General features: G+C 35.1%; 1 protein-coding gene across 3 annotated transcripts in view; it reads left to right on the top strand.

The window, feature by feature from the left end:
• GRID2 (glutamate ionotropic receptor delta type subunit 2) overlaps nt 1-12,960 on the top strand; it is a 1,472,825-nt gene that overhangs the window by 788,212 nt on the left and 671,653 nt on the right. For all 3 annotated transcript variants that reach the window (XM_026015616.2, XM_072755651.1, XM_026015615.2), the window contains exon 4: nt 11,420-11,625. In XM_026015616.2, the coding sequence (XP_025871401.1) occupies nt 11,420-11,625 (206 nt within the window). The remainder of the gene's footprint in view (nt 1-11,419; nt 11,626-12,960) is intronic.

Raw genomic sequence — 12,960 nt, 5'->3', positions numbered from 1 at the left:
CAGAAGACATACTAACCCATCAGACATTTGAAGAAGAAGAACGGAAAAAGGAGGGGGCAAACATCAATTTGCCTATCATAGTTTTAAACTAAATAGCATAATTGGGGGCTCCTTGGCTCAGTCGGTTATGAGTTCAACTCTTGATTTTGGCTCAGGTCATGATCTCAGGGTTGTGGAGTCTGCTTAAGATTCTCCCTCTCTCCCTCTGTCCCCTTTCCCTCTCTATAAATAAATAATGAAACAAATAAACAGGGGAACTAGCATAATTGAATCATAATCATTTAGAGATTGTAGAGTAATAGACAAAAATCATTTAGAATTGAATGTAGTGGATTCCCAGAATTCACATTTGGTAATAGATCAGAATGGCTAGAAGAATTTTTTAATGATCATAATACCTGAGTCCCATCACAGACTCCTGGAATCAGAATTGTTGCCATATATGTACCAGCAACATATGTACTTTAGCAATCTTCAAGTGATTCTGATACAGCCAGCTTTGCTCCTCAAAGTGGCATTTGGAAACAAGAATTTCAGAAGACCTCTAAAGCATCTTTGATTGGTAACATTGTTTCCCCTTTCAAAATATTCCAAGGGTGAGAGAATTTATTATATTTTGAATATAATATAATAAATCACATTTGGATACTGAGTATTTCTAGTTGTTGGAAAATTTTTCTTTATATGAAACTCAAAATACTAATATTGGACAAAATGATCCATTTTCTGGAATACTATAAAATGATAATCATTTTGCTTAAAATCATTTATCAATAAGTAAAGAAAAGGATTATACTCCCTGAACTCTCCTTAGTCTTCTACTGCCTAAGTACCAATTTCAACATGAGCAACTTCCCCTGTTCAATCTGTTGTGCTTTTCAAAGATTCCACTCTTTTAAATGTCTTTATCCCTATCTATCTAGTTTTTCAGTACCTCTGTATATGATCTGATACATTTACTGATTATACAGTAAGCTTCATTCTATCTTACTGCCTTAGAGAGAGGGGTAAGACCTCTGTCTCTTTTTAGCAAAACAAAACAAACTACACACTTATACCCTGCGTTTTTTTCTTAATTCCTGCTTTTTAAAAGTATGTTAAATTTTTATTGTATCATTTATCATATTGCCCTACACCTCCAATTTTTCATTTTTCATCCTCCATTTGCTTTGATTTCAACCAAATCTCTGGAGACGCTTGGTAAAGTAAGTGGAAAATGATATTGAGAAAGGCTCATTAAAAGCAATTGGGAGTAGTCCAGGTAGGCTCACTATCAGAGTGGTCTATGCAAGGAATTGGTTGAATGCACTAGCCAATGGCTAGATTCCAGAATCAAGGACCTGACAATATAAAGAACCCAGAAAGTTATAATAGTTAGTAGATGGTTCTTAAAGTAGAATAAAAGCAGATATATTTCTTTGGAGGGAGGATTCTATTCTGAGAATATTGCTGAGAGAGAAGTTGAATTTCATACCTGGAAGAACTGAATGGAATTGATTTCCAAGTGTGACATAAACCATAAGATTGAAGCACTCTTCAGTGAATAAGCTACTTGGGTTCTTTAATTTCCTTTGCCTAAGAAAATATGGGTCCCACAGCCCAATACTGGATTTGATCTATTGACAGACCTATTAGATAAAGTTATGAAGATTGGAAGGATTAATATGATGATGGGGACCTAAGGAGCTTGTTACAGTAAAGACATGGAGACATGTACTTATTGCAAGTAGCTTAGGTATCCTCTTACCATTGCCTAATCTGTATTTCAGTTTATGTATTGGTATCATTCTTAGGCAAGATAGATGACATTGGTGATTCTAAGCATATCCTTACAAATTATTATACTAAAGAAATAGCCTTTTCCTGCTTTGTTTGTATATAGGATATCATACAAATAGATATGTATCAAATCTCATGCCCTGTTTGAATCCTTTGCTGATCCTTGAATCAAATAAATTGAGCAAGTACTTGGTGGGCTCTCAATCACCAACCTGAATTATGTGGTGGATGAATTACCTCTGAGTGAAGTATGGGCATATGTGGACACATGTGCTTCTTTTCCCAGTTTGAAGGAAACCTTGCTTATAAGAAAAATAACTAAACATTAATTGAATTATTTTATCTTACTTATTGTAATTAAATTTTAAATCTTATTTTAATATTATTAGGTTGAATTATATGAAATGTATAGATTATAAATACTTGTCTTTATAATTCAACATTTAAAATTGCTTTTATTTTTAATTTTTTAAGATTTTATTTATTCATTTGACACAGAGAAAGAGGAAGTGAGCACAAGCAGAGGGAGCAGCAGGCAGTGGGAGAGGGAGAAGCACACCCCACTGAGCAGGGAACCTGATATGGGGCTTGACCCCAGGACCTTGAGATCATGATTTGAACTGAAGGCAGACACTTAACAGACTGAGTCACCCAGGTGCCCCTAAAATTGCTTTTAAAACATACACTTTTAAAGTCTAGTTTGAATATGTCTTTGTTTTGGTTAAACTTATTTATGTTCTCAAACTTTCTGACATCCTCCTTAGTCCCAGGATAGTATTTTTTTCATTCACAAGAGGACTTTTAGCCAAATGTAAATTTCTACTATAATTTGTCAAGCTGAGTATTTCTGAAAATCAGAGACCTTAAAGTGCATCGGTAGGTGTTGGTAAAGTAAAATATCTTAGAATGGAAATGATTAAATTAAATATATATTTCTCTCTGTATATAGAAATATATATTTTTGACATCCACAGGCACAAAAGCAAAGAAAAAGACTCACTCTAGGGATCCCTGGGTGGTGCAGTGGTTTAGCGCCTGCCTTTGGCCCAGGGCGCCATCCTGGAGACCCGGGATCAAATCCCACGTCAGGCTCCGGGTGCATGGAGCCTGCTTCTCCCTCTGCCTGTGTGCCTGTCTCTCTCTCTCTCTCTCTCTCTCTCTCTCTCTGTGTGTGTGACTATCATAAATAAATAAAAATTTAAAAAAAAAGACTCACTCTAAGCATTACCAAATTGGTTACTTGCGGGCTCTCCTGCATTCTGAAAACATTGTTTAACGATTCCAAGTTAAAAGTCAATACATAGTCAAGTGACCTGAGATATTTAAGCGCTACTGTTAAGTACATCAGTGTAATACTCTTTCCTTAAAATTAAATTGTATATGGTAAGCCCCTTTGAAATGAACATTGAATGATCATCCTCATGAATGCATCCCAAGGAATAACAATATTTATTCCATGTATCTATTGTAAGTTTAATCAAGGCCCGTAAAATGGACACATTCCTGTTAATTGATTGCAAATGTTTATAATTACCCTGAGGGTGCTTTCAAATGTCTAATGACTATAATATTATTAACAATCTCTCTAGACAGTCTTAAAGCTGTTTATTACTCATTTGGCCACTTTCCAACTTCTAGTTCTCTCATTTATTTCAATGTGCATCAATAAGCGTATAATTAATCCAAGTATCTTATTGAACTATTTCCTTTGCATTAGTCTGTATTATGTCAAGTAGGTAAAAATGATATATTGTACCACTTTGGATTTATTCATTAGTCCGAATGTCCTTATTGATCAGCATTACTGTGAATATGACTCTCATACGAAAACACTATGATCTAATGCTAAAATAGTAAGTTTTCATCAAATAGAAAATCTTAGCGATGGGCCACCATTGCTGGACTGTGTCATCTCAAAATCTAATACAGCATATGACCCTTATTTTCCAAATACACCACAAATGGCAAGGGAATACTCAGTGGAGATTCAAATCCCTTTTGAAATAAGGGTTCTAAAAAATTTTTAAATCACTCAATGGTGAAAAGACTTATTTTCTCAGAAAATGAGGTATTTTGTAGAGTATGCTTTGCTATTCAGATGTTGGGAAAAGCCATTCAGCTCAATGATGTATCTCATGGACCCAGCAATATGACATTTCTTTTTATCTAAAAAGAAAGTCATAATAGTCTAAATATTAATTTAAAGCTCAGAATCCTATCATAATTTCAGAAACACCAAGTTTGGCTGAATGCAGTGCTAATCTCCTGCTCCACATGAAGTCTTCAATGCATTAAGTGATCAAAATGACTAAATGTGTGGAATCTACTCAAATAAGGGAGAGAGATAAGTAGATAAAAAAATAGATTTACAGAGACTTAGTGACAAATCTTTTCCTACCGAATTCAATATTTAAAATTTGATATTTGAACATAATGATCAGACTAAGGAATACTGTTTTATAGATTCAATAGAATGTCACTAAATTTAGTTAAATTGCTACTACACTTTGGAAAACTAGTAGTACTGTAAGATCCCTCTACTATAGGGCCTGCGTTTATCATCAGATGGTTTAGATAATGAACTCCTTGAGGGCAAAGATTGTTTTTGTCTTGTTCAACATTCTCTTCTAAGTACCTTTCATAGTGCTTGACACATAATGAGCAGAGTTGATTCTGAAAGGAATCTATTTGGGTGCTGACCACTAGTTTGCAATGAACAACGGGATACCATACTACTGGTTTGGGGGCCAGTTTGGAAATGGGTTTATACATTTGATTCTAATATAGCCTGGATTTTTTTCTCTCCTAATCTACCTTAATGTAAACCATTTTTAATTCAGAGAGTAAGTTTACTCTTTCATTAGTGATTATAATAAAGTCATTATTTTATACAATTTCATTAAACAAATAATTAAGCTTCATGGGGCACCTGGTCTCAGTGGGTTAAGCACCCAACTCTTGATTTTAGCTCTCATGGTTACAGGGTCTGGAGATGGAGCCCCCACGCAGGGCTCTGTGCTCAGGGCGGGATCTGCTGGCGATTCTCCCTCTCCCTCAGCCCCTTCCCCCGCTCACACGTGTGCATGTTCTCTAAATAAAATCTTCAAACAAAAAGAAATATAATTAATCAATCGTTCAATTAATTAATTAAGCTTCAATCAGCCAGTACCTCTTGGAGAATTGTGGGAAGTGATCTAAATAGATAACACAAGTCACAAGTCAGGTGTCAGAGAAGTTGATCATTGCTAGAATATCAAGTCCTGAGAATGCTACCTAGATCAACTTTAAGTCCTTATCAAGATTTTTTTTTTTTCATAGAAAAAGATGGCAGAAGAAAATCAGGAACAAATGGGACTTTTTTTTGCTGGGTTAATAAAATCTTGATAATGAAAATGCACATTGCTTAGAAATCTGTAGTTCACAAACTGTTTTAATGCTTCACAATCCCTATTCCCTTTTACCAGAACTACCAGTAATTAAGCTTTTTTTTCAGCAATAAGGTATGGTTAATTGCTACTTATCCTTCCTTAAAATTGCTTCCATTCCTTACCTCCATCTCTTTTATTGGCATTATCACATTAAAACATAATTACCAGTTTAAGTTGTCCTTTGGTCTACTAAACTGGAAGTACCTCAAGGATAAGAACTGTGCTGTCACTTTCATCATCAAACTATCAGATGCTTATAAAAAGATGTTATATAAGTCAAGACTCTTACTCTTGAAAGGACAGAAGCTCATTTCAAACTAAGTAAGCCACGAGAAAAAAAAATTTTGTTTGACTCATGTCATAGAGAAATCCAAGGAATAGCTACATTGCCTCTGTTTCACTTCACTCTCAGCTTTTCTCTTGACACACCAACTCTTGTGATCCCAAAAATATCTCATTAAAACTTGTGATACAAAACAGAGATCATTTGTGTTTCATTATCCATATATCAGATTCCAGTCCTCATTTTTGAATCCTGTGATTATCCCTTAGGCGAGGGACATGGCGAGCTCAAATTGACCATCCTGAGATACATGACCACCCAGAACTAGACTGTAAAATGCCATAGAATGTGGAACAGAAGGGATGGATCCAGGTTGGTTTCTTAAGTAAAAAATGAGGTTCTGTTACTTGAAATAAAGAAGAAGGAACACTGAGAAGCTAAAAACAGCAGACATCAACTATGAAATTAATTCCAAGTTAACAGGGCCATGTGGGTATCAAGGTAAGGATCCAAACCCAGTTGTCTGACATCAAGTGTAGTGTGTTTTCCATAGTAGAAAGTTGTTTCAAAAAATAAAGATGCAGGGATTTATAAAGGCAATTTATTTATAATGTCCAATTATCCTGAAAACCAAAACAATAAGTGCAGGGGAAACTCCTGGATATATTCTGTCCTGTGCCAGCCAACCCACCCTTCAAAGCTAAAGCACTTATTTCCCCATCTACTGAGAGCATTGGCAGCTGACTGCCTTCCTTGAGGAATTGCCCTCTGCTGAAGACAACCACCAAACCAAAGCCTATGCAGGATGATACAATTTCTCCTTCTACTGGACCTAACTCGGGATAACTCTGAGGGCATCCCACTTCCTGGGATCTGGGCAGGTCTCTGATGGGCTGCACTACCATTCTCCCTTTGCTGACTCTTGTTCCCTTCCGTGGCCTCACAAGGGTTATTCCTCAGAGCTGTCCCTAACACACTTCCTGTTCTTCCATCCTTATTCTAGAGTCTGCTTTCCTGGAAACTCCATCTTCTAAAGTATAATAGGTTTTTCTTAGGACTGAAGGATAGTGAAAGACTAATTGATAACTGAAACCAATTAAATGTTATTGGGAAAGGTATTCATGTTTGTCATATTTCTTAATATTTTGATTTAAAAGTTTTCTCTAATTAAAATGTAATATACACTATTAGCTAACATGTGACTATCTATGCTTTACCTTCCTATACAGCATGAATAGAATAAAATCATTAAGAGTAGTGACAGTATGCTAATCAAGGTTCTCTAATAACTAACTGTAAGGAAAGCAAACAGATGATACTGAGACCATAATCTAGGCAGTATGCATAATGTTCCGGGTATGTACATACATGGGGGAAGGGAGAATCCATACTCTGTGACATAAAGAAGTTAAGAAATTGGGGCATTGGTTCCAAAACTGGTTTCTTAAATCATCAGCTGAGAAAAATCTCTGTGCTTTGTCATGAGAGTTTGTATTTTATTGGAATGGAAAGGGGCTCAGAAAACTTATTTTTCAACAAGTTCTCCAGATGATTCCAAAAAAAATTAAATGGACCACAATTTGAAAAATGGCGACCTAAGGACCAAAGTATACTTCTGTATTAGTTTTCTATTGCTGCTGTAACAAATGACCACAAATTTAAAGGCTTAAACCCCACAAATTATTATTTTATAGTTCTGTAGGTCAGAAGTCTGACATGAGATCTCAATAGACTAAAATCAAGATAGCAGCAAGTCTGTGTTCCTTTCTGGAGGTTCTTGGGAAGAACCTTCCTCACCTTTACTATCCACAATTCTTTGCCGGAGTTGCCCACTCCCCTTTTCAAAGCCAGCAATGTTCCATCTCTCTGAAGTTTCCTCAAAGTCAACTCATTCTTCAGGAGTCAGATCTCCCTTTGACTCTTTTCTCTCTTTTTCTTCTAATTTTAAGGACTCTGTGATCACACTAGACCCACCCTAATCATACAGGATATCTCGCCATCTTCAGGTCAAATGATTAGCAACTTTAATGCCATCAAGAGCATTAATTCCTTTTTGCTTAAATAATTTACTCACAGATTCCAGGAATTAGGATTTGGACATCTTTGGAAGGTCACTGTTCTGCCTACAAGTTCCTTTATAGTGCCCAGGAAAAAGTTTTTTTTCCCCCTAATTTTATGTTTAATAACTCAGTTAATGAGCCTCCCACCACTTGCTATTTAGAATTTTCTGGTCAGTAGAATTAATAATCACTGGAATTACTGAACTGAAACTACGATTTAACTTTCTGTTATTAATAAATAGCACTTAGTCACACCCATAGGCCTAGAAGCTCCTTGAAGTTAAGCATCATGTCTTATCTCTTTTGTTTCTGTGACTTTTATTTTTACTTCTTGTCAAGTAATAGACACACAGATAAAGTAGCTGAAAACTTGTGATGGTTAATTATGTTCATGAATTAATAAAACCAAAGGCCCATTCTTTCTTTTAATAACTCTTTCAGAGTATCTAATAGCATGATTCAGATTCTTCTCATATTAAACTTACTAATTGCCACATATCATGGGTGTTTAGTGTTACTCTTAAACAAGCAAAGCAATAATTATTTAATTCCTGCATTCCAAGAATCCAAACTGTTATGCTTGCTATTTTGGGTAGCTACCCAACAGTAAATTTAGGCAATGATGTTCTATATTTGTGGAAAGGGGTGGTCTCTTACTAAGTGATTATGCGCTATTATTAACAATAGTAGTAACTACTATGTGTTAGACCTTACACTGGATTTTGTGCACACACGCATGCCTGTGCACACCCTCACTAATCTGATCTTTGAAGACATCTATAAAATAAATATTTCCTCATTTATAGATCAAATTGAAAAGTTTACAATCACATCATCCAGACAGTGATAACCAGAATTCCAGACTAAGGAAGCAAAGGGACAATAGCAATTTCTTTTTTATCACATCACATTTCTGGCTAAATAACAATATGCCATATCACTTAATTGTTGGCCAAAACAAAAGCTATGGCCAAACAAAACCTTTTAAATCAAGAGGAAATAATTTACAAGCTCAATTTGAGCTATACTAACAAGTCACTCTCAGACTGAAACCACTTTTCTGTACGCGTAGCTTGTCATCTGCTGAGATCTTCTACTTCAGCTTTCAATAGGTTAAAATTGTGTTTAGGATAAAATCAAAACTGCTTTCTGTATCTCACCAAGAGAAACATAATCTGACCCTCCGTCTCCATGCATGTTCACCTCGTTCCACTCTACCTCACTAATGTGGCTGCATCCACATTGGAGTCCTTTACGTTCTTCGAACACAAACTCTTCGCTACTTTGGGGCATTTTCCATGCTGTCATCTTCTATTCCTAGTTCTTTGCCTGGGTAATGACTTCTCATCTTTGAGATCAGATTAAGTGCCAGTTTCCCAGAGAAACCTTGCTTGAGTATGATAACTAAAATACATCCTCCTTGCCACCCTGTCATTATCTACCAGAGCACCCTAATTGTTTCCTTACAAGCTTTTGAGTTGATTTGTATTGATTAGTTTACTTGCTCACCATCTATCTCATTGTGGGGAAGTGTATATTCACTGTTATAGTCTTTGCACCCAGCCTTGTATCTGTATTCAGTAAATACTTTGTGGAACATTGTTTTTCTTTTTCTCAAAGTTAAGATATGAGATTGCACCAGAATATTAGATCTGTGAACAGAAGATTTCCTAGAACGTTAATGATCTGGAGCCTTGAGCTTTGGTCACAAAGTATATCTCAATATATTACTTATTTTGTTTGTCTTATATTTAGCTGTCCATTGAAGTGCTTCAATATAAAGAAACAACAATGACTTACAACTCAAAATCAAGGATTTGCTCTGACACAGATTTTAAAGGCATATCGGTTCTGGGATGGGCCCAGGCTTCGGTACTTTTAATAAGATTCCCAGATGATTCTGATTCATACCAAAGTTTAAGAACACTCGTTGAGTATGTTCATAGTCCTATTATAGGTCTACCCATTTCTAACCTTTTGTTTAACTCACACTTGAGTATTTTATACCCTCGGGTACTTTCCAATTTGGATATTTAATGAGTACACAATTACTAATTTTTTAAAGATTTTATTTATTTATTCATGAGAGATACAGAGAGATGCAAAGAGAGAGGCAGAGACACAGGCAGGGGGAGAAGCAGGCTCCATGCAGGGAGCCTGATGTGGGACTCGATCCAGGTTTCCAGGATCACGTCCTGGACTGAAGGTGGTGCTAAACCGCTGAGCCACCCGGCTGCCCCACAATTACTAATTACTATGTTATTTCTGCTTTTACATCTCTTGCTCTGCTCTAGATGAGGCTTTGTTCTTTTAGGCTGCTATGATTCTGACATCCTGGGTTTATAATATAATTAGGAATAAGATAATACAAAGTGGAATTCATACAGTCATTGATTAAGAGTTTGAGATTCACTAGATAACATATACTATTTATAAAATCGTTTTAAAATAAAATTAGTCACACAAAGAAAGCAAAGTTCTTTTTATTAACTTTTCACCCTGCAAATATAAAATCTTATTGTGAGCACATATCAGTTTCCAGACTTGTGGCTATTTGTTTTCTTGTTCTGTGGGCTTATATATTGCTTTTCATTGGTAATATATTGAAAAACATATGAACTAATTATTGCCTTTGAGGGGGCAATTTTACATACATGCAATCATGTACCATTGGGAATTTTAAGATATAGTCCATTCATAGTAAGTAACCTATAATCCCTATTACTTACCTTTCACCAGTTTTTCCCTTTAAACATTTTATGCCATGGATATATACTGAAAAATATAGTTTATTTTATAGTAAGAGCAATATGCTATATTAAGATTGTATTGTGACATGTACATCTTCCAGCCACATTTATCAGTGTTCAGATCCTTTCTATAAACAACCAATGCAGTACTAAGAAGACATATTTGTAGCATTTCAGACACTTATTTTTACTTAAACATACATCAAAGTACAATCTGTAAACATTTCATTTAGACTGGGTTTTATCCTTTTCATTTAAATACAAAATAATGGCATTTTCCTTTTTTTAAAAAAAATCTACATTAAATTAGCCAACATATGGTATACCATTAGTTTCCAATGTAGAGTTCAGTAATTCATCAGTTACACATAAAACCCAGTGCTCCTCACATTTTTATTTGATAATCTTTTAGAACTTCGCTCATTTTGGAATGGGTATATGAATATATTGTTAAAATATGCTTTATACACAAAATACATTCCCCATACTCCTGAAAAGAAAACTGTCTCCTATCAAGTTCTCTATATTTGAGGTAGGGAAGTGGTACTCACAAAATAGACAAAAATGTGGCTGTTTTATTTGTGGTCGAAGTGACCTGAAACCCTTAAGTATAACTTCTCAAAACCCCCTTTCTACTTAGATTATAGATGCCAAGTTTTAGTGATATTGTTGCCTAGTTTTAGAAACATTCGTACTTTTGATTTAGATCCATTTGCCATTAATGATATTCATATTTTACCTAAAGTTAATATCACTCTTTAATGCTAAACAAAATAACAAGTGTACTTTCCTTATCTCACATTTATTTTAGACAAGTGAGAGTCCTCTTCAACTGTTTCCCTCTACCTTGTCCTAAGACTTTTTAGAGGTGAGATCATTTAAATGCTCAGCGGAAAGAAAGCAATTCACTGAACAAACAAAAACTACTACATTTTGTATGTAAACACATTAAATCGTATTATGCCTAAACTATATTTGAGAGTTCTATCAGCTACTCAATTTGTAGTTTTAAATAGCCTACAATGTTGAACAATAAACTGCATTTTGGTGTGAGCAAAGTAGCTTTTATCTCCCGTCTGTGGTCTAATTCACATTTTGATGGGCTTTTGATGTTCCTAGATATCCGTGGAATACAGGAGTTTTTGGACAAGGTGTCTCAGCAGGGAATGGATGTTGCGTTGCAGAAGGTAGAAAACAACATCAATAAAATGATCACCACTCTCTTTGACACCTTGAGAATAGAGGAATTGAATCGCTATCGAGACACTCTTAGACGAGCCATCCTTGTTATGAATCCTGCGACAGCCAAATCGTTCATTACTGAGGTGAGTAACAATTGTTGCGGTAGGGTGAAAAAATTAAATGCTTTGGAACAGACCTCACAGTCGAATTGAAAATTAAGAGCAGTGTAAGAGAATGAACTACACGTGAGTGTCATTAGCACTAATGGAGGTAGCACACCAACTTCCTTGCTTCTTGCATTCATCCAGTTAACTGCTGAGAATGTTTGTACTTCTATATCTAAGTGCATTGACAGGATGATCTTAAGAAATGTCATTGGGAGTTTAAAAGTATTGTTGACCCTGAATTATTTTAACACATTCAAAAATAAATTCACAGAGGCACAATTTTCCAACTAATCCTTCAATTCCTGCAAGTCAGAACTTTACCTCTGAGAGAAGATATACTTGAACCAGGCTGTCATTGCCTGCACATCATTACTTTTACAAAAACATAGAGCCAACATATTTCCATTCTGTGAACTCTGTACCAAGACAAATAATTAAAACAGTCTGAAACTCTCTGCAAAGTGATGCCCAAAGTACATTTTATGATCCTGCATTTATGATGCTGTATCTTCAAAATTTAAATTGTATCTATTCATTTGGCTAGAAGCTCCAAAACTTTGTAAAACTACAATTAAGACTTTTTAATGATTGGTATAACATCTTTATGTTCTAAAATGCTTGCTACTGCCTTGACAGGGTTATTGTCATTTGCCTTACTTCAAGTTTTTAATTTTATATAGTGTTAGAACTGGTCATGACATTGCATACTTTCACATGGGCTTTATAAGTAGTATTTTTAATTTTGGTGACTTTGACTAATACTTTTTTCCTCACTTCTCTAGGAAGTTTTCTTTAGCTTCCAAAGTGGTGTTATAAGCCTCCAAATTAGGGTTGTGTTAGAAATTCTTTGACACTCTATAATCTAATTGGTATCAAGGAACTGAAGCAGAATATAAATCCTAAGAATAAAAATTTTGGAAAACTATCAATAATGCCACTTTTAAAACATTTTAATAGAGAACTTTGTTATGCAGTTAAGGACAAATATAGAACTTTGACCTTTTCGAATCTAGCAAATTACTCAGAGAATCTCTTTTGAACGTCTAGATTTTTCCACAATAGAAAGAATATTTCCAATTCTACAAGAGTTCATTCTTTCCTTCAAGAAGCACAAAATCTGCTGAAAAATTCAAGATAAATACACAGATTCCAAATATGGAATCTTAAAATCATAATAATTGAGGTTGAAGGATTTATTGGGTATCTTTGGTTAGGGATTTTTGAAATCAGAGGAGGCTTCATTGAGAAGGCACATTTGAATTAGATTCATTATCATGAGTAGGAATTCACCAAAAAAGTGTGGTATACAAC

This window comes from Vulpes vulpes, chromosome 4, assembly GCF_048418805.1.
Source record: "Vulpes vulpes isolate BD-2025 chromosome 4, VulVul3, whole genome shotgun sequence".
In the NCBI taxonomy this organism is placed as follows: domain Eukaryota; kingdom Metazoa; phylum Chordata; class Mammalia; order Carnivora; family Canidae; genus Vulpes; species Vulpes vulpes.
This window is presented reverse-complemented; position numbering and strand designations above follow the sequence as displayed.